General features: G+C 38.2%; 1 protein-coding gene across 1 annotated transcript in view; it reads left to right on the top strand.

The window, feature by feature from the left end:
• Positions 1 to 23,234, top strand: part of htt (huntingtin) — a 900,697-nt gene that overhangs the window by 526,684 nt on the left and 350,779 nt on the right. The window contains exons 24-26 of the mRNA XM_067142878.2: positions 6,491 to 6,639; positions 18,783 to 18,928; positions 19,244 to 19,477. Of these exons, the coding sequence (XP_066998979.2) occupies positions 6,491 to 6,639; positions 18,783 to 18,928; positions 19,244 to 19,477 (529 nt within the window). The remainder of the gene's footprint in view (positions 1 to 6,490; positions 6,640 to 18,782; positions 18,929 to 19,243; positions 19,478 to 23,234) is intronic.

Here is a 23,234-nt window from a genome sequence, read left to right as displayed (position 1 = left end):
ATTCCTTGAACCTCAGAACTTGAATTAGGCAATTCATTCCCTTCAAGCAAGACTATGATTTTATCAAATATCTTAGAAATTTGTGTTAATAAAGACTTACACTCCTGCCGCTTGTCTACTGGCCAATTGAGAGACAACAAATCGCGAATCCGATTCATATAATGCGTTAGTTGGGCTTTCACACATACTAATTGACGACGTGAGGGCTCGGAAGAACAGAAGGACACAAGAATGGCATTAAATTCTGACAGTTTATCTCTAACCACTGCTAAAGATGCGCACAATTCATCTATCCTTAACGCAAGAATAGTTACCGGTAAATTAAGGGACTGTTTCAACAGGCTCGTGTCATCTCTAACATTTCTTGCCAAATTTAATTTACGAATTTGGAGTTTGTGAATTCTTCCTTTCTCAAATGAAAAGGATTAGGGATAATATGAGACATGTTGACAGCAAGAAACTGCAATTTGAGATTCTTTTTTAATTTTAGGTTAGCTAAGACAGTCGCCCTTAATCTCCCTTTCATCAGCAACCAAAGGCTCTGTTATGTGCTGGGCCGATAACCCAGAGGTCCATGGATCGAAACCCGAGTCTGCTACCATTATGTAACCAATACGGATCACACAGCATCAAAATAATAGTAGTAATAATAATAAACATACATACATTATCATTATAGACTGTTATGCCTTTCAGTGTTCAGTCTGCAAGCCTCTGTGAATTTACTAAATGTCACAACAATCCTCGATTTGCAACTAGTGTTGTGGCCTCATTTAGTTCTATACCTCTTATCTTTAAATTGTTAGAAACCGAGTCTAACCATCGTCGTCTTGGTCTCTCTCTACTTCTCTTACCCTCCATAGCAGAGTCCATTATTCTTCTAGGTAACCTATCCTCCTCCATTCGCCTCACATGACCCCACAATCAAAGCCAGTTTATGCGTACAGCTTCATCCATCGAGTTCATTCCTAAATTAGCCTTTATCTCCTCATTCCGAATACCATCCTGCCATTGTTCCCACCTGTTTGTACCAGCAATCATTCTTGCTACTTTCATGTCTGTTACTTCTAACTTATGAATAAGATATCCTGAGTCCACCCAGCTTTCGCTCCCATAAAGTATAGTTGGTCTGAAAACAGACCGATGTAAAGATAGTTTCGTCTGGGAGCTGACTTCCTTCTTACAGAATACTGCTGATCGCAACTGTGAACTCACTGCATTAGCTTTACTACACCTTGATTCAATCTCACTTACTATATTAAGCGAATAATGAACATAATAAAGAAAATTTAAACTTCTTGTGATTTGATAAAGTTAAATAAAACACACACTATAAAGACTGCATAAACAACATCGAGATATAAATACCAGGTTAACCACCATGACAACTAAAAGAAAGGAGATGGGAAGCGGGCTGGGAACCATATGAGGTCTGTGAAAGGTAGTTCGTTGCGAGGAAAACAAGATTAATGGTGATTCCTTTCTGAACACTCAAATTTACTGATTATTAAGGTACAAACAAATTAAAAATAGCATATTACAATGTATGTTCTAACGCAGACACGTTACAAAAAACATTTCTACCTAGGTTCTTCTAAAACAGTATTTACAATTATTGAATTATAGACGATAGCAGGGTATTTACATTTTAAAAAATCTAATATAACAACCTGAAAATAAGGAAGGGTCCTGTTTGAAGCATTTACAAACGACAGAAAACAACAAAATAATAAAATTTAACGCAGTGGCCAGTTGAGTTGCAGCCTTACATAAAACTCTTCAGTAAAAGGTGCATAGTTTCAAACTAGCATATGTTAAATTGCTACAGAGTTACTGAGGACATCCCCAAGAAAAGAAAACACATTATAAACTACTTAAAAGACGCGAGAACAAAGTGACATTTATATTAGATTAGAATGTTCAAATCAAGAACAGGGGATTACCTCCAAGAACAAAGGGGGTATGACTAGCTGTGAGGGCTAAGTCATTTGAAGTTAAAAATCGTAAAATGGAAGATACCTGGGACAAACTCTAGCACACAAAAGAAATTGAAGAATTTACATTTAAAAGTTAAAATCCAAAACATGAACCAAACAGTGCTCACCTCGGAGGGCCAGAAGTTCCATCACAGGACAGATGGAGAAGACCTCTGCTCCCTTCGCTGGTCACAAATCAAAGACGACGGAAACAAGCTTGGCCTTTGCCAAGTCGCCAGAAGCCGGAAGTGGGGCAATCAAGAGATAACCAATTAGTGCACAGAATTACACTCGAGGCTCTTATATTCACCAATAAGAAACTCTGTTATTTTAGCCAATCAGGGCTTTGAAATTTTTGATGAGAAAAGATCTTTACAACTTCCAGAAAGTTCCTTTTTGGTGCAACAGTCAAGTTACATGAATGATTTATGGGGTTCACATTCCCAAATTTGACAAATTTCCAAAAGTTCTTCTTCTTTGTCCACATTCAAAATGATATTTTTAAATATCTCACTCAGTGAATTTTTTAAGGCAAAACAAATGAGCATATTTTACAAAATCAAATAGTTCAAAAGCAAAATGAAAATGATAACGCTTGTCCTTCATTTACATACTTTGTCTTTTCTTAAGTTCTTCTGAAATAAAATTAAGTTATACACAACATCATTCAAAATACCATTTTCTTGTCACCACGACAAATTCTGCAGTTGAAATCTGCCCCTAGAATCAGATGTTTGTTGTCATCCATTTGTGTAAGAGCCGTATTAATTTCTTGAATAATCTCGTATGACTCTGGCTGAAAATATACACTGATTATCCAGCAAACTGTCATTTGAACCAATGAGATATTGTCTGTTTTATGTACTACTTCGAACGGGCACAGCACTAGGCTTAAATGACATGAAATTCCCCCTTTAGGCCGCCTTCTATCTCCTTGAGATGGAAAGTTATGCACTGCATAGTTTCCTCACACATGCAAATAAGACATTAGGAATATTTCAGTCAGTATCACTAATAATAGTAATTTCGTGTGGCTATTTCTAGCCAATTGCAGCCCTTGTAAGGCAGACCCTCTGATGAGGGTGGGCGGCATCTGCCATGTGTAGGTAACTGAGTGTTAATGTGGTGGAGGATAGTGTTATATGTGGTGTGTGAATTGCAGAGATATTGGGGACAGCACAAACACCCAGCCCCCGAGCCACTGGAATTAACCAATGAAGGTTAAAATCCCCGACCTGGCCAGGAATCGAACCCGGAACCCTCTGAATCGAAGGCCAGTACTCTGATCATTCAGCCAACGAGTCAGACAGTATCACTATGTCATGTACTAAACAATCAAACATTATTCAAAACAACAAACACAGTTGCAATAGATAGAGTACTCAAGTTAGAAAGGAGAATAGTGAGAATCTGTTTAAATAAAAATTATCGTGTATACGGAGTTTGGAGACTAGCTTCCAATGAAACAGTTTATAAAGAAATAGAACCTGTGACTAGTACAATGAAAACAAAATGAATATCATTCTTAGGGCATCTAATATGGTCACCAGAAAATAGAATCAGTAGGAGACAAAAAAAAAAAAAAAAAAAAAAAAAAAAAAAAAAAAAAAAAAAAATTATGGAAGAATATGAGTAAGAATAATATTAGATAGATCACAGAACTTAAAGACGTGAGAGAGTTGCATATTACAATAGAAGATTTAAAATACAAAACAAATACACACAACATGTTGAAAGACAAACACATTAGACTACAGTTGAAAATCAACAAACTGAGAATAGGAAGAGCGATTCCAGAAGCAGAAACAAAATTACGTTCATAAAGTATGAAACAGTATTGGACTGACAAAAAGAAGAAAATCCTCTGTAAATCTGATTAAGTAATCCTATGTTGGGTAAAAAAAATTAAAAAAAATAAATAATAATAATAATAATAATAATAATAATAATAATAATAATACTAATACTAATAATAATAATAGCAAAGCAAAGTCTTCTCCGTACAGGCCATGAAGGCCCTTGGAGGGGTGGAAGGTAAAGGCTTCCACTATCCGTAACCTCAGCACTTGATGGGGTAGAGTGGTTAGCTATACGCCCGGCTGCCTTAGCCCCCAGGAATTAACTTGGTACTCATTTTTGGTGTAGGCTGAGTGAACCTCGGGGCCATATGCATCTCCGGAAGTGGAAATCTCATTTCTTAAATTTTACCACTTACTGACGGGGATTCGAACCCATGTCATTCCGGGCGAACCGAGCACGCCTTTACCGCCTCGGCCAGGCAGCCCCTAATAATAATAATAATAAGAATAAGAAATCATTCTTTGGACATCTTGTCAAAACACCTGACACCAGACTAGCTGAAGAATAATTGAAAAATTATGGAATAGCAAGACCAAGATTAACTGAATTACAGAAATTAAGGATGATATTAAAATACTTCATAAAATGTAAATAAATTATCACATAATCATCATCATTGACCTCTTTAACCTATTCTGTAGATAGATTTTTCCATGCTAGTTAGGCAACTGTTGAGAAGGAATGACATTCTGTTTCTATTTATTTTTCCATAGCAACACTAAAAGTTCCTTAAAACACTTTCATAATCATCTTAAAAACAAAACAGACAAAATTAAGATACTTAAAGACATGCACATCAGGCTATAGGCCAAGATTAATAAAAAGTCTAGGGTGTTTTCACTTGAAGAAGGAACGGCAGTATCTCTCAGAAAGAAGAAATTTTGGGCTGATAGAATCGCAAACAAATACAAAAATAATCGTCTGTATAATTGACTAGAGTGGTCCAGTGTAGGCTCTAAAATGTAAAGTAAATCATCATCATCATCATCATCATCATCATCATCATTCAACCCCTTTAACCTATTCTGTAGATAGACGTTTCCATGCTAGTTAGGCAACTCTTGACGAAGAATGATACTCCATTTCAATTTATTTTTCAGTAGAAACACTAAAAGTTCCTTAAATCATTTTCGTAATCATCAGGAAATTTTTTAGAAAATGAACGGAACTTAAGGGTACACTATGTTGTCCTTGCATTTACATTTCACAACCGACTCCCTTTTAATACTCTTGTTTTTAGGAAATGTATGAAATATAACTTGCGAGTTGTTCTTGCCAGTATTTTTACAGGTCGAAACGGCACAGGTATTATGACTACCTGTACCGGTTCTTATTACGTAAAACAAAACCAATCATGACTCATGAGTATAACAGCATAAGATCAGTGACGTCACAACAGCACTGAACACAGATATGACCAAATAACTGAAACAAATGTCATAAAACTCTTGGTGTTAGCAAACAGCAACATAAAATGCATGGTAACTTACACGCTTGCTATATCTGCAACATCCGCGACGTCCTGGCGCAGCTCAGCTCAGATGGCACCATCAGCTTCACATCGATGAATAGCCTACCTATAATGTATTCTACTTATCTTGAGTGTTTCTTTCTGAAGCCAACAAATTTTACCATCCAGACCTCTTCCTGATACAGTTCTTACTGCTGTAACATTAGCAGTCATTTTAATTGCATCCCGCCATTCACTACAGGAGAGGCCTTAATGGTATTTCATCTGATTATTGGCAGGTGTTTTTTTCTTGTAAGTTCGTTTCCTATATCTTTGTAAGGTAGGAAGTACCAGGCAGTCAGTTCATGGTCTCGAACCTCTTGACATATTTTCCTTGTATCATGGAGACTATTTCGACAAGTTGAAATTTCATCTAATGCCTCCCAACTAGCATGAAGATACGCAATGGCAGCTCTGATTAGAACATTGCAAGCATTAATGTGTTGGAGTGCTACTTCCCACCATTCTTTGAATAAACCTAGATCTTTATGTTTTCTATCAGAATATACCGTAACATACAATCTTGAATGTCAGAAGGAAGTTGTAAAATTCCTTTCAAGGGGTTTTGTATTACTTTATCAGTATCATTGAGAAAACCAGATGTTATGCATGCTGCTTCTTGATTATTTCTGTTGATAATAGTATCATCAGCGAACCCCATTATAGTGAGTGATGGCAAATCAGGCATAGGTTGTACCACATACTTCAATGTGAGTTTCTCTTCAGCTATGACAGGTTGTCTAACGTTGGTAATGGGAGGAGAAGCTTGCATGATGCCTCTTTGTATGCAGATGGATTTAGTTGGTTTTTTTCTGTGCCCGTATTTGCATAGTATTACCAGTTTGCAATTCTATTGAAATTGAATCCAGGATTTTTGCTTGCAATCTAATAATTAGAAATTATTGTATACCACCAAATTTTGTATCCTTCCAGCCAACATCCTGATGGAGAAACATTTTTCTTATTAGATTTCTTAGTTTAGCAGGAATTTATTCTGCGAATAGTGTTGAATTTAAATGTGTGTGATCTAAGCTATCAAAATTGAAACTGTAGTTCTTTGTACTGTTCACTGATACTGTTTCTTCAGGTATTGAGATATTTAGGTTTTTGTTATAACTCTTTGTGATGGCTTTCTTCTTTTCAGACATGCTGAAGAGCTGATTCCCAGAATTTTCTATTTTCTAGTGCACTTATCTTATGAAAAGAATCACTCCAAATGTATCATAGGAGTGCCTAAAGTGATTCAGCTCTGTGATGGTCTTATGGCCAGTGGCCAGTCCCCTGTAACTCACTGTAAGTATAACTAGAATTGTTGGAAACATTTAAGATTTCTATTCATTTCTTTATTTTCCCCTGTGCTTTCATTCTGCTGCATTGCAGGAAAGCAAATTTTATATATGTCTAACAAACATTAGCTTGCCTTGCATCATGTGATAATGTTTGGAAATGCAGTAGGTTTAACTTATGAATTTAATACCAGATTTAGGAATGAGTGATTGTCAGTTTTTTTTATAATTTTTATGAAGTTCATTGTGGCAGAGATAACATTCCAGCCAGTGCTACTTCGTTCCAGGGGAAGTCAGCTGTAGGCTAGATGTAATTTTCAGCCATAAAGATTCTGATTAAGAAACACAGATATGCCAGAATGGACCTACATATATAATATTCATTGATCTTGAAAAGATATTCAAAGAAGTGCTAAGTGATTTGAGATGGATAATATTGTGATACCATGGCATTCTAAAACTTTATATTGTATTTACGCAAATAATCCCCGCACCCTAATTTTAGGAAGGATCATTTTGAAAAAAATAAACCTGAAATGCCTTTCATCAAAAGACTAATGTAGGCGTAAACAAACATTACAAATCACTCCACGAGGTCCACATGGTCTTTACCATGCAAATATAAAAATGTAAATTTATGGATATAGCTGCTTTGCCTGAACATATTTGAGATGATAAAAATACATTATCACTCCTATAAAATATATTTGCTATGAAAATTAACAAGTAGCCTACTTATGTGTCAAGTAGTTTATTAATCTGAACTTGCAAGAGGCTTGATTCCCTGTAGATCGGAAGATTCATTGTCTCTTGCATCACTAGGATCCTCTTCTAAGTTACTTACGAATTCATCACACTCCACATCTAAAACCCATACGCAGTTTCCTTTTATTCAGATAGTAATCCAACCGGTGGTGGATAATTCTTTTCATGCAGTGTAAACATTTGAAACAGAGACATTAGCGAACTCAGATGTTACTTCTGCAATATCATCAGTTATATGGTCGGGATACTGACACAAGTGTAATGGATTAGTATAACTTGGAAACAATTCTCTAACCCATGGGTAAATAATGGAAATATCGAGCTCGATGTTGATGTTTATTATTATTATTATTATTATTATTATTATTATTATTATTATTATTATTATTATTTTGATTCATTGTGCCCAGCTGTGGAGCGCGTTTGAACTTATTTTGCACAATGTTTCTTCTTCTTTTCTTCCCAATATCTCTTCATTTTTTCACTGTGTTCCTTTCTGCGTGTTTCTGTCCAGCCTGTATTTTTTCTTGTTGGTTTCTCTGCAAATTTATGTTTGTTTACTAAGCTTCTAAATTTCATTCTATCTTGAATGGTTTCGTCTTCAATACCCATTTCTTGTAGATCTTCATGAATTTCTGCTAACCAATTGTTGCGGATTTTCAGGGTTAGAGCTAGATTTAGAATTTTCTTTGTCAGCCTGTTGTTATCCATTCTGTGTAGGTGTCCATAGAATTTTAGTCGTCTCTTTCTGATGGTGTCTGTGATTTTTTCTGTGAATTGAAAAATTTCGTGTGGTTTCTTTTTCATCCAAATTCCATTTTCGAACTTTGGTCCTAGGATTTTTCTGAGAATTTTCCTCTCTTGTTTCTCAATGCTTTTCATTTGTGACCTGCCGCCAATGATCAGTGTTTCAGATGCATAAAGTGCCTCTGGTTTGATGACTGTATTGTAGTGTCGTAATTTTGCATTTTTTGATATACATCTTTTGTTGTATCTGTTCCATGTGATTTTGTAAGCCCTTTGCAGTTTAGCAGTTCTTTCTTTGTTAGCTTGCTGATTTAACCCTGCTGGCTGAATAATTTCACCTAGATACTTGAATTTGTCTACTTGGGAAATTATTCCACAATTGGTGATTAATGGTTGATTGTCGAATCTTGATTTAGTTCCTTCCATAAACTGCGTCTTTTCAAATGAAATTTGAAGTCCGGTTTTTGCGGCTATTTCATTCAATTTTTCTATGGATTGGATTGCTTCTTGTCTGTTGTTCGAAAGGATCGCAAGGTCATCTGCGAAAGCTAAGCAGTCAAGGTGAATTTTGTCTTTAAGAAGTCTGCCAATGTTTGTACCTTTAGTTTCTTTTCTCCATTCACGAATCACTTTTTCCAAAACTAAATTGAATAGTAGTGGGGATAGTCCATCTCCCTGTCGGACGCCAGTTCTGATTTCGAACGGTTCAGAAATTTCTCCCAAGAACTTAACTTTTGATGTTGTGTTGGTCAGAGTTTGTTTAATCAATTCCCTCGTTTTCCTGTCGACTTGAAATTCCTCTAGTATGTTGAACAGGGTCTGCCGATCTATGGAATCATACGCTTTTTTGAAGTCAACAAAGGTGATTACTGTTTGTTTGGTTTTGCGAATCTGTAGTATGGTTTTTAGGTTTAGGATTTGTTCTGCGCAGGATCTCCCTTTTCGGAATCCAGCCTGATAATCTCCGATCAGGTGGTCTGTTTGTTTCTCATTTTGTCATTCAGAAGATTCAAGAGATGGAAGGGCAAGGCCACATCGAACCCTCTACATCCTGTTGCGCTTTGCCTACCGTCCTACCGAAATACAAGAATGGGGAGTATCGACTGTGTGTGGACTTCTGCAAGTTGAATGAGTAGACCATTAGTGAAGCCTACCCCATGCCTGATCTGAAAGACTCGCTGAAATGAGTAAATGGGTCTAGGATTTTCAGGACGCTGGATCTCAATTCTGGATACTGGCAATTGGAGTTCGAGGAAAGTTCTAGGCCACTGACCACAGTTTACAGTAGTGCCTTTTGGACTGAAGAATGCTCCTGCAACCTTCATGCGACTGATGGATAAAGTATTGTCAGGATATGTTGGAGATTTCTGCCAAGTGTATCTCAATGACATTTTAATTCACAGCAAGAATTTTCAAGAACACCTTGTACACCTCAAGGAAGTCCTGGAACAACTGAAAATTCATGGACTGACCTGCCAACTGGAGAAGTGCCACTTCGCCCAGTCCCGCGTAGAATATCTTGGCCATCCTAAGGTTTAGAAAGGTCACCGGAGATGGATTGAGCTATCGAGGAAGCTGAACGCCCTCTGGCCAAGCGACAAGTACGTCAGTTCCTTGACTTGTGTGGATGGTATAGCAGCTTCGTGCCACACTTGGAAGAGAAGGCAATACCACTCACTGATGTACTCCATAACAACCTCCCATTCTGATGGACCAGCAAGGAAGAGGCTGCATTCCAAGACATTAAGGCTATATGCAACACTCCCCTTGTAGCCCATCCCAACCCTCAATGGAAGATGTGCCTGCAGACCGACATCAGCGACTCTGGCCTAAGAACAGTGTTATTCAGGAGAGGAGTGATGGCGGAAGGGACATCGAGTATGCCAGCAGAAAACTATCTCCCACCGAACAACGCTACAGCACTGCCGAGAAGGAAGCCTTAGCCGTGGTATGGGCCATGGGCAAATTGAGAGGCTACTTTGAGAGAAGAAAGTTCAGCTGTACACCGATAACGCAGCTCTCAAATGGATTAACTTGGTTCCTGGCTCAAAATCTAAATTGATCCGATGGTCTCTGTTGATCGCAGAATTTGATTTTAATGTGTGTCACATCTCAGGATCGATGAACATAGGAGCAGACAGTTTATCTAGGCACCTGGCGATGGAACTTGAAACCAGGAGCACCATTGTCGAGAGGGAGTTCCCACAAAAACACCAGGGCGAACCCAATGAACCTGTTCTTATGATCGTCAAGAAGGAAACTTATCTGGGTGTAATCCAGCAATGGCAAGAACAAGACAAACCCTTTAGGATTATGATGCAGTGGATTAGGAGACAGAACACCAATAGTCGACTCATCTCGAGGGAATTCAAGATGTGCTACAAGAACTTCTGGGTTGATGGAGGACTCTTGATGTACAGATCTCACCTCTCCGACATGCCTGCAGAAATGGTGATCCCTAGACAGCACATGACGGACATCCTCAAGAAGTTCCACTGAAGCACTGAAGCCGGATATCCAGGAGGTAAAGAGACATATCAGTCTATCCAACAAAGTTTCTTCTGGATCAAAATGTGGAAAGACATTCTTGATTATGTGAAAGGGTACCACATTTGCTTCTGCACGAAGGTGAGGAACAGGAAGGCAGATTGCAGTCAGCGAGAAAGATGGCCACACCGCCCTTGGGAGGTCATAGCCCTGGACTTGATGGGCCCTTACCCTAGAACACCAATATGTAAAACAGGACTGCTACATACCTGCCAACCCTTCTGATTTACCCGGACATTTTCCGGTTTTAACTCGTCTTCCGAATTTCTGATTTATTTTTACTTCTTCCTATTTTTGACCAATATAACCTCTAGTACGGCCAATACTCTTCCCCTAGGATATGGGATAAATTCTTATGTGCTTGTGTAATTTATGAAACCTCATTTCCAAGCGTATTTATTTGATGCTTTATTTTGTGAGTGTTTCGTCTGTCGCCTTCGTGTATCGTGTTTTCCACTCACCACAGCAGCGTGCGCGCTTTATACTGCTGGTGATTCGGGGCGGTCAATCATCCTGCAAGCAAGAGAGGCTAGCGCGTGCTAGCGCCTCAGTTTATGGGGACGAAAGAATGAGTTTGTTATTGTGTTGTTCGCGTACTGTTAAAATCATTTCTGTGTGTAGTTTCATCGGAGTTGTAGGCCACGTGTTTTTTCTTGCATTTCTATGCTTTTCCCCTCTGTCAAAGTCGTATGTTAATGTATAGGACATATTGAATTGTTTTGTATGTGGTAGTTTGGCGTATTTAAGTGCATAATTTTAATGAGTTGAATGTTTTTAAGGGTGTTGTGTCGGTGACAGTTTCGGGTATTTTCTTTTCTTGTTATGGCCAAAAATATAACAAATGTTATCTCCCAAGTGTTCAGAGATACCTTTAAATTTCCTTTACCGTCTGATAAAGGAAACAACCGTATTTTCTCGCATAATTAACGCCCTTGCTTAATTTGAGTCCAAAGTGGAGAAAAAGAAATGTTGACTATTTGACGCACTTACAACTTCGATAATCCATTACGCAGCTCCGGATGCATTTTGAAATAAAGGTGTCAATTATGGTACTCAAGTAGCAGGCTTCCTATTGCGAAAGCGGGCATTCCAAATACAGGGCAACGTGCTGTTATTAGTCGGCAGGAATCCCACTGCACTAGTTTTACGAGTGTTTCGGGTACTGGACATTCTGTGATCTCAAATTTGTCAGTCCACAGTATTCGAGTTAATTTTTAGCCAGATGCAGCCTTTTAAGGCAGACCCTCGGATGAGGGTGGGCGGCATATGCCATGCGTATGCAATTGTGTGTTGTTGTTGTGGTGGAGGATAGTGTTATGTGTGGTGTGTGAGTTGCAGGGATGTTGGGGACAGCACAAACACCCAGTCCCCGAGCCATTGGAATTAAAAATGAAGGTTAAAATCCCTGAACCGGCCGGGAATCGAACCCGGGACCATCTGAAATGAAGGCCAGTACGCTGACCATTCAGCCAATGAGTCGGACAGTATCCGAGTAATAACACATCATACAAACTTGTGTTGATCAGTTGTGAGGTCCAACTGCTGGTTATTTATGGACGATACGGTTTCCCGCCGGGGTCATCCGCGGTCATACCAGAGGGAGGGGGGTTGGTTATCTTAAATCGGCACTTGCAGGTGGTTTTGGATCACTTAATTTATCCCACTTAATAAACTGGCGATACACATTCACGTGTCGTGTTCTGATCTCATATCGTTCGGCGATCACGGAGATATTACTTGATTTCTGTCCTCCATTTTTCACATGCTAAGTCGGCATCTATGCTGGTGAGATATCACTGACCAATAGGAGTGCCGCGTGCGTCTTTTCCTAGAATTCTATATTGTAATTCATCAAGATTACAATTAATCAACATGGGGATCATATCACAAAAATCCCATCTGTTGAATTCGGTGGTTGAAATATTTTAATTATTATTATTACTGGAGATAACTGGAGTTCATTTTGACTTCGGTTATGTTGGCGCATCTGCGAGTCCTATACTAATTTTGTCATTGGCTAACACTGCAGCGGTTCATTTAAATATCTTCCTCTGACAACTTAACAACAAAATGCCTCGAGGTGTGGGAAAATCTATTGCGAAATATTCCCTGTAATTATTAGGGTTAGATTTGTCCTTGCCTGGTTTGCCAAATACAAGGATTCTCGCCTTTTTCCACTGTTCTGGGTAATACTGCAATTGGAACATTGCATTGTATAATTTAGTGAGTAGTGCAAGGGCTTTCGGAGTTAATTATTCGGGTTAAGGTGATCTATTATCCACTTAATTTTGTGGATATTAGTCTTCTTAACCTCGGGCTTAGGTGCGTTTGCTAGGAATTCTGCTACCTTGGCCTCTGTTTGCCTAATGACGGCGGGGTCTGACGGTGAGGTTGCGTGTAATCTACGACCAAGGGGAAGTCGATGAGTGTGCTAGGCTGTTGAAATTGTTTCCAGTTATAGGGGCTGTACTGATGCAAGTGTAATGGACTAGTATAACTTAGAAACAATTCTCTAACCCATGGATAAATATTGGAAATATCGAGCTCGATTATTATTATTATTATTATTATTATTATTATTATTATTATTATTATTATTATTATTATTATTATTATTATTATTATTATGTAGTTATGTGTGGACTTTATTTGGTATAAATCATGATCGTATTATGTGTGAGGTTATGTTATGAAACATTTTTGCTGTATCTATATTAATATGTGTTTATTTAATATAAGAACACATAATTGATGGTATATAAATTATTATTATTATTATGTGTATATATGATGTATAAATCCACTGCATTGTTTTGCAACACACTGTAATATTCCAGAAGAATGCATCTTGCCACTGGAATTGTGTAGAAAAATCCTTTCATTGTAAATAGGCTATTGGTGACTCTCGAAATTACAATCAATCACTACTGATCTGCATTTAGGGCACCTGGGCGACTGCCCTAAATGCAGATCTAAAGTAGTGATTCCTTATCTGTTGTTTTCCTAGCCTTTTCTTAAATGATTGCAAAGAAATTGGAAATTTATTGAACATCTCCCTTGGTAAGTTATTCCAATCCCTAACTCCCCTTCCTATAAACAAATATTTGCCCCAATTTGTCCTCTTGAATTCCAACTTTATCTTCATATTGTGATCTTTCCTACTTTTAAAGACACCATCCAAACTTATTCGTCTACTGATGTCCTCCCACACCATCTCTTCACTGACAGCTCGGAACATACCACTTATTTGCCTGGTTGGCCTTAGAATTGCAAGTAATAAACTTCATTTTGATACGGAAAATGAAGTTGATTACTTGCAATTCTAAGGCCAACCAGGCAAATAAACAAGGCAACATCTATTTTGATCTAAAGGTGAAGGTAGCTACATACCACTTAGTCGAGCAGTTTGTCTCCTTTCTCCCAAGTCTTCCCAGCCCAAACTTTGCAACATTTTTGTAACGCTACTCTTTTGTCGGAAATCGCCCAGAACAAATCGAGCTGCTTTTCTTTGGATTTTTTCCAGTTCCTGAATCAAGTAATCCTGAAAACATGTTGTGTCATATTCTTCTAGAAGCCTGGCGAGGCAATGTATGTAAAGAGGCAGCCTTGAGGGTTGAAGAGAGTTGTTTTTTTGAGAGTTATGAGCACAAGCCATTTATTGAGTATGCAAGTATTGCAGTCTACAGTCTTCTTTTTCTTCGTAGTAGCGTTTTGTTTCAAGATGGCAGTTTATTAGTGTGTGTGCGTGTGTGTGTAATGAAAATCCATAGCCTGTTTCCAGTCATTCGACCGGGTTAGGAATGGAATGAATGAAGCCCCCAACTAGCGGCGAGGATAGGAATTGTGCTGGCTGCCAAAGCCTGTTGCACTCCTCTGGGGCAATGATTAATGAATGACAGATGAAATGCAATGATATTGGAGAGTGTTGCTGGAATGAAATATGACAGGGAAAATCGGAGTACCCGGAGAAAAACCAAGAAGAGCCACGGAGGCTCTATATATGTATATATAATTTGTAAATAAAATAGTGTACACAATTGACAGCATTTTGTGTGTCCGTCTTTGTGGTAACAACAATACGTTTCCACAAACTTATTAAATACATTCAACACAATATGCAAAATAGGTGCATTCTACCATTTCAGAGGCTTTGACATTCTAGACGGTGCAGCCTGGAGGGTAAGGGCCGGCTGGTGGCATACCAGACGGCTGCATTCACCTGTCGACAGGTCACTGAGACTGGGAACATATAATATGGTTCTGACTGAGACACAGCGGCTCCCCTGTCATCTGAAATAGAGCTGAAAAAAGCAAGACAGGCGATTACACTGGGAATACTCCAATTTTGTTATTTCCTATTTTAAGTAAAAATTAAAATAACGCCATGATGCATCATTATGCAGACTTTTTATTTTCACTAGCATTGAAATATAAAGTCTCGCTTAGTAATACATATTTAGGGTTATCAGTTCTATACTGATAAATAAAATCGTATTTCATAGCAGTAGAAAAGAGATTGAGGAAAATCCTAGAACCGCAATTTGAGGAACAACAGCATGGATTCAGAAGTAATAGAGTAACAGTAGGACTCATTTTTTCCCTTCGTCAATTAGTGGAGAAACATTGGGAGAAAGGAAAGGAATTGATAGTAGTGTTTCTGGATTACGAAAAGGCATATGACAGTGTACCAAGGGATAAAATATGGGAGTTCTTGAAGAAACATAATGTTCCTGATTCATTAATGAAAACGGTTCAGACACTGTATGAATGTTGTGAGAGCAGTATACAAGTGGAAGGTGGAAGATCAGAATAGTTTAAGACAATGAGAGGTGTTCAGCAAAGCAGTTTGCTTTCCCCATTACTCTTCATTACACTTACGGACACAATTATGAAAGAATTCAAGGAAGTAGAAAATGAAGATCCCAAAGCTTTTGTTTCTGCTGATGACATTGCCATTTGGGGAGAGACTGAAATGGAAGTTCAGAGGAGACTGGATTACTGGAATACAAAATTTAAAGAATTCAAATTGTCTGTGAGTAAGAGCAAGTCCATGGCAATGCGGATGAGCAGGACGCCCACATCTTGTAAGATAATACTGGAGGGAGAAAAGGTTGTAAGTGTGAAAAGTTTCAATTATCTGGGTAGTGTCATATCATGTGATAGAAGTGCCAAACTGGAAGTAATAAACAGAGTAGCAGAAGGATCCAGCTTCTTCCACCAAGTACGAAACCTAATCTGGGACAAGGGAATCCTTCTAAGAGCTAAACAGACAATGTATAAAACCTATCTGCTGCCAATCATAATGTATAGTGTGGAGACCTGTGTCTTAAATAAGAGAGATGTGAGTCAGATTCAAGCATGTGAAATGAAGTTCCTTAGTTTAGCTCTACAAACACCAGGAGAGACTGAGTCGAGAATGAATATGTGAGGAGAGAGACCTGCAGGTGAACTTGAGCATGGAGGAAAGGATAGGTGCTGCGAGATTGAAGTGATTAGGTCATGCGAAGCGAATGCACCCACCTCGAACTCCACACCGGTATCTGGAGATGGAGGTGCCTGGAAGAAGACCTATTGGACACCCTAGAAAGAGATGGACTGACCAGGTTAATGAAGATCTCAAGAGGAGAGGAGTAACATGGGATGCAGTGGAAAGGGGAAAACCAGGACAGAATTCAGTGGAGGCATACCATTCACAAAGTTCCTACCTGGCTTGCTGGAAGGAAATTCTGATGATGATGATGATGATGATGATGATATTTATTGCTAGATTCTGGCTATTCATAAATTAGAACCCACCAGAAAACCCACTAGCCACTGTCATTGATTTCCACCTGTTAGCTTAATATTAAAAGTCTCCAGGTCTAGCGGAAATACATCTGAATTGGCAACACTGGGCACACGCACAACAACACATATTTTCTGTCATAGCAACCCCATTCCAATTCGTATATATTGGTAATAGTTCGTACGTATACTTCCTTTCAGTTGCCAGGCATTTGTTATCTCCTCGCTAATGGCAAACTAACGCCAACATCGAAAACTAGGTTGGCCAGAAGCATGTTGCCAACCTTGATGCAAATAAAACCTGCGTGTCGGTGCGACGTAAAGCCCCTAGCAAAAAAAATAAATAAATAAATAAAACCTGCGCCCCAATTTCTTACCCCACTTTTTTTAAATTATGCAAGGATTATTCGCATAAATATGGTATTATGCTGATCCAAGGCAAGGATGCAATTACATCAGTGCAGGAAATCGTAACATTTCCTAGTCAAAGTTGGAGTCCACCAGGGTGGTTTGAGCCTTATTCCCATCATCATCATCAGTGTGGCAGATCACAGATGAAACTCTTCAACAATGCCATGAAATGCAAAATAGGGTGCCAGCCCGAGGAACTATGTGAGCTCCAGTGTGATACTTCTCTTCAAAGAGCAGATGCAACTAGTGATAATTTTTGGAAACTGGTTTCAAAAGAATGTTAGACACTTCTTAGAAACTGGGCTTTAAAACTTACTTTCATATTTGGTAGTATTTACATTGTTGAAGCTGCCTTGTCTGCAATGAAACTAGTGAATTTGAAGTACAGAAACAGATCAACAGATTCAATGTAATCTCTTATTCTTATGATTGCAACATCAGAAATGGAAATGGACTTGGAAGATTTTTGACAAAATCATTGTTCCCATTAGAAAGCACTGCTTGTTGTCGAAACCGACTTCAACCTATTAGGTCGTGTTACGTTCATTTAGTACATGTTGAAGAGATGTTAAGTACAGAACAAAAATGGCCAACCAGACACCAGTGGATCCGAACCCACCATAGCTCAATTGGTAGAGCAACCAACGCGAAATCGGGAGGTTGTGGGTTCGGATCCCACTGGTGTCTGGTTGGCCATTTTTGTTCTGTACTTAACATCTCTTCAACACATACTAAATGTATGTAACACGACCTAATAGGTTGAAAGTAGGTTTCAATTACAATGCGGTCGTGAAAATTCAATATTCATTGTCTTGGCCCTCAACAGGCAACTTAAACGCACTCTACAGTGTGATGGTAGTAGTACCAGATCTGTAGCTTAGATCCTTTCCAACAGAACAAAGATGGCCTAGGCCACCATAGCTCAATTGGTAGAGCAACCGACGCGAAATCGGGAGGTTGTGGGTTCGGATCCCAGTGGTGTCTGGTTGGCCATTTTTGTTCTGTACTTAACATCTCTTCAACACATACTAAATGTACGTAACACGACCTAATAGGTTGAAAGTCGGTTTCGGTTACAATGCGATTGTGAAAATTCAATATTCACTGCTTGTTGCTTCACTGTGCATGACACACTTCTGTTTTAATATTTTTGAGTAATAAACTAATAATATTAATGATAATATGCTCTTAAATTCCCATTGCTGTACTTTTATTTTTACTATAGTTACCTTCAATTTGCCTGGCCCTCGAGTATGGTCCTTATTGTATTCTGGCTCTCAGTGCATTATTAATTGGCCTTCACTGATCTAGAGCAACAGTTGTAATGGCTGTTGCATTATCTCCCTTAGAAACACATCAGATATCTATATGTCTTCTTGCCTGCATGGCTCCTTGCTAGAAGGGGTGCGACACTTTACTAAGTGCATCCTTAGTGGGTGTTTCCCTCCAATACATAATTGTTGAGATCGGATATTGTAATAAGTTCTCAGTGTTACCATCCCCTGTACTTGTGCGTAGTTTCATGCCATTCTGGACATTGCTTCAGTTTCGAAGTGATTTGTTACAGTATATGATGTGTAACCTGAATACTGTTCTAGCATTGCCTTCATTAGGCCATAAAATGCAATGATGTATCAGCCAAATGTCTAGCCTGTTGTAAAGCTGACTATGCTGGATGTCTTTCTTATAAGTTGAAAGTAGTGTAGATTAACTCAAAATTTTAATGTATAATTATTTGTTAACATGTTATAAATCCAAATAATTAATTAAAATTTAATTTTCTCACTAAGTGTGTGAAGTTAATAAGATTCGTACAGTGTTTGATATATTGTCATATTTATATCTTATCTTGATCACCTCTGATCTACAAATGCAGTAGTAATTCTTATCCTTCAGGTATTCCTGCATTGGTGCCTGTTGTGGAAGATGTGTTTCTTGTTCGAGGAACCAGTGGAGGCAGCAGTAATGCTGACTTGAAAGAACTAGAGACTCAGCGTGATGTGTTGGTTTCAATGCTTCTACGTCTTGTTGAGTATCATCAGGTTTGGAGTTTGCTGTCTTTCATTTTACATGCTGTTCACTTCATTTTAACTTATTGAACCATTTTGTAATAAGTGATAGTTTTTGGATTTGAATATAATCAGGGCAGTAGGAAATGAGTTTTATAAGAGATGCATTGAGTGGAGAGTGCTAGGTTAATATCAAAATGCACATGCAGAGACTATATTTTTCAGTGTTCCTATCCTCTTATGTTTTTTACTTAAGAACCCTAGATTAGAAACATTTACAGTAGTAACTTTCATTGTTCCTGTACCTATTCATTTCTGTACACGACTGTTTTGTCTTTGTTTGTGCAGGTGTTGGATCTCCTAAGTCTGGTGCTAGGAGAACATGAAAGTGAGGAACGGTGGCGAAGAAGGTCACGAGACGTGATGGATATTCTCCTCCCACTCCTTGCTCAAGGTCGTGTTCGTCTGGAGTCCCGTGCTGCCCAAAGAGCGCTGCATCGTTTACTCCTAGCAGCAGCCCCAAGTGTGCTACGTCCTGTTGACCCTCTTCTTAGGGTCTTATTCTCTGAAGCTCCTCATGTGGTTGGTACAGTTTTTTAATTTCAGAAATGACTTGAAATATGAGACTTCAAACCAAGCCAAATTTACACATATGCAGCTTTAATTTTAATCTGGACACTGAAATTTCAGTTTGCGTCTCTTCCTGTCAACTTTGCTGATATAACATGAAGCCTTCGATTTAAACCCTTTTGTATTAAGCCTCAGTATGTTAATGTTTTTCCACTTCCTGTGGGCCCATCGATGAAAAATGCATTCTTGACATTTGTGTTGTTTGATGGAGCATGTCAGTGATTTCATTAATAATTGAAAGTTATTTCTGATTTGCAATGAACACCATATCAGCTAAATCAGAACTGAAAACTAGCACATTGGTAGTTTGCTCATTAATGGCTGGCAAGTTGAATGTTGGGGGGGAAAAGTGCGCAATTTCAGGGTTTTGTTAATATCTCTAAGAAACACTTGATAAGCTGTGTTTGCATCTGTAAACTTTAAATAATCCTCACTTAATATTTTTTAATAATTTCCCATAAGTGACTGGTGTTGTAAGGCTGTTGAAATATGTATATTGTACCACAAAATAGCCTGCACCAATAGTTAGCTTTAAGAGCACAAAGGATATGGTATGTGGGGTCATGTGTTGAGCACTAATTTGAGAAAATAATTGTTATACTACAAATAGCTATTGTACCAGGAAGGCCTAGGTCCTGGCACATATCAATTGAAAAACTTTATTTCAGCATACAATTTCCGTCCGCCATGTGATCAGCTAAGCGAAGGAACATTCCAGTACATACCAGACTCCTCGACCGACCAGGCGAGGCCAAGTGACGTCACCTAACACTTGAAACTTGCCTCCCCTAGAGATATTTCTTGAAATAATTTTTCTTTCGTGAACTTTTTATTGCCTTAACCAATTTGAACAGGACCAATGCTAAATTGTAGCAGACATCGTAAAAGTAAAATCCTGTAAATTTCGAAGCAATTTGTCCAGTAGTTTCTGAGTTATAACAATATAAAGTTTAAGATGATCAAGCACTCTCGGTCACATGACTTAGAATACCACCCCTCCTGGCGCAGATATATATGCCACTAGGTCAAGGCTAACAAGCCGTTCAGTTCAGCAGTACAGTCTAGCAGTGCAGTGCAGAGCAGTGCAGTATGTGTGTGTGAGTGAGACAGAGGGGAGACTGACCCTCGTACAGTATGTCCGTGCAGTCTCGAAGACAGTACTTTCCGTCGCGTTTCGTGGAGACGAAATTATGGGATAATCATTCGCCATCGGACTTGTAAAAGATGTCGCACCATAATTAGTTTATCGTGCCGCGACTACGATATACAGTACTTCACAGACATTTCGGAGTATAACACGTGTGAAATTATTGAAGTACGAAGTTAAATATTGGACATTCACAAACTAGAACACGACGTGTGGACTTAATTAATTTCACATAATATTAAATTACTACAATAAGCAGAAACTGTCGTGTACAATAATTCTAACTACTCTAGAATTCATTTTTTTTCTAATACAGTATATCCTTGAACTGTGTCTCTTTATTTACGTGTCATATTAGGACATGACTTACTACAGTGATAAACTTGGTGAATATTAAGAACTTTTTCTAAAATAATATAATACCATCACCACCAGAAAGTCAGTGTTATCTGCTAGGATAACGATTCAAAGACTGTGGTCGGAGACTGTAATGAGAAATATTACACATAACTTTTTCAAGTGTTTGAACTGTGTATTTATGGACGTTCTCAGTGACGATTTAAAATAGTGTTTTATGCAGCAAGGACTGTAATCATTCATTTGACGTCATAAAATTAACATACGAACTGAACTGTGTTTTAACAGTGAATGATAGCATCTGTAAATACTACTTGCACTAAATGAACGTTCCGTGTGCTAAAATAACCTCCACGAGCAGCGGAAATCTTGATGAAATTCTACAAGATCCAGCTACCTTCAACATCATCTCATCTATGGTACCCATCGAGGGACGTCAACGTGGTTTCTTCGTGGAACATCGAGTTCGAGTCTTCGTCTGCACCCCGCGGAATGTTCCAGATTCCCATCAATATTGTAAGCCAAATTTTCTTTATTAAGTGAGTAGTCACAAACTGATTGACTTTTTCTTGTCAATCTTGAACAGTGGTTTACTCAGTGCTGCGTGTGACGATATTTCGTAGTTTTTCATGATTTCTCAAAATTCATCTTTTAATGATAAATTTATTTTACATAGAAAATCTCTAGGATTTTCAAGTGTTCTATATTCCAAGGCTAACAAACGGAGAAACTTTCAATAGAAATTCAAATTCTTATTTCAATTTTCAATTATAAGTGTGTGTTCATTTCATGAATTAATACTTAGAAAGACTTTAGGTGAAGAACTGACACTTCGTGTTTTCACAAAAGACTATAGGATCTGTGAGATTTATTTATTTTCACGAACTGAATTCAAGAAGATTTACGTTAACATTTTTGATTTCAACAAAATATCTGAGTCCTATATTGATATTACAGGGTGATGAATCATTTAACATTATTAATAAATTGTTTGGAAAAGGTATAACCATCTATTATTCGCCCTGTGATTCTATGCTGCTCTGTACCGGCTCCAAAATCAACTTCCACTACATGAGATCCTTCTCATGCCCTACACCCCGAACTTTTCCTGGTACACTATGAACATATATCTAATTCTCCAATTAAGGCCTATATGTTATGGCCGTATAAATTGTTACCTCCAAATCGATGGCCTCACATCGGACACCATTATTAAATTTTTTCCTTCTTTCTTCACCAGAAAATAGCCCTTACCAGTGGCTAGCTTTTAAGAGCATGAAGAAGATGGTATGCATGGTTGTGTGCAGTACACTAATTGGAACAGGTATAGACAGATGTTTTTGTAATGAGCAAAAGTTCCATTTGACTGTCAGTTTATTCTCAATAACCAAGTAGTATATCACCTATAAAATGGATATTTCTGTTGAATTCTCCTGCAAAGGGACACACACATTGCAGGATATGTTTACCACGTCTCTGTCAGCATCCACCATGGGCATCATAAAATCCTGTCAGCATCATCATTTAGCATGGGCACCATGTAGTTCTAACACCATCCACCATAGGCACTATGAAGTTCTAACACCAACACCAACAACAACTGTACCATGGACTTTTCATCACTCCCTTTGTCACATGGACATTTTGTCATAAAAGCTTTAATGTCACAACCATGTAATGTCACTCTGCTAGAATGTCATTATTATTTTTGTCACATGAACATTTTCAGTGAGGCTTAAAATAAGATTGATTACAAACCAAAATATTATTTTACAGATTTAAAAATCACCAACAAAATAACATCCAAGGTTTCTCAGATATTATAGAAGTCTGCCTTCGGCCTCGTATTCCTGGCACCTTCCAACAACTCTTTCAACTCTTCGATCGAAATCTATGTAAACTTTCTTCGTCTTCCTGGGCGAATGGCCGGTTTCCAGTCTTTCAGTGTCCCAAGATATCTCTGCATTCTTAATCTGTAAGTGATGCAAGAGTTTATAAATTGATGGATGATCCTGACCAATAATTTTATTTACGCGGGTGTGCCATACCTCACACGTATTATTTGTTTGTGGTAAATTGGATAATACTCTCTTATAGCAATTCCATGTTGCGGGAAGGAACAGAGGTGCTCTTCATCCTCTGCCATACCATTTTCCTAAATCATAATTTACTTCTAGGTGATCACAAATCACTTGTAGATTGTCA

This window comes from Anabrus simplex, chromosome 3 (genome assembly GCF_040414725.1).
Source record: "Anabrus simplex isolate iqAnaSimp1 chromosome 3, ASM4041472v1, whole genome shotgun sequence".
In the NCBI taxonomy this organism is placed as follows: domain Eukaryota; kingdom Metazoa; phylum Arthropoda; class Insecta; order Orthoptera; family Tettigoniidae; genus Anabrus; species Anabrus simplex.
Note: the sequence above shows the minus strand (reverse complement) of the source record. Positions and strands in the feature narration are given on the sequence as shown.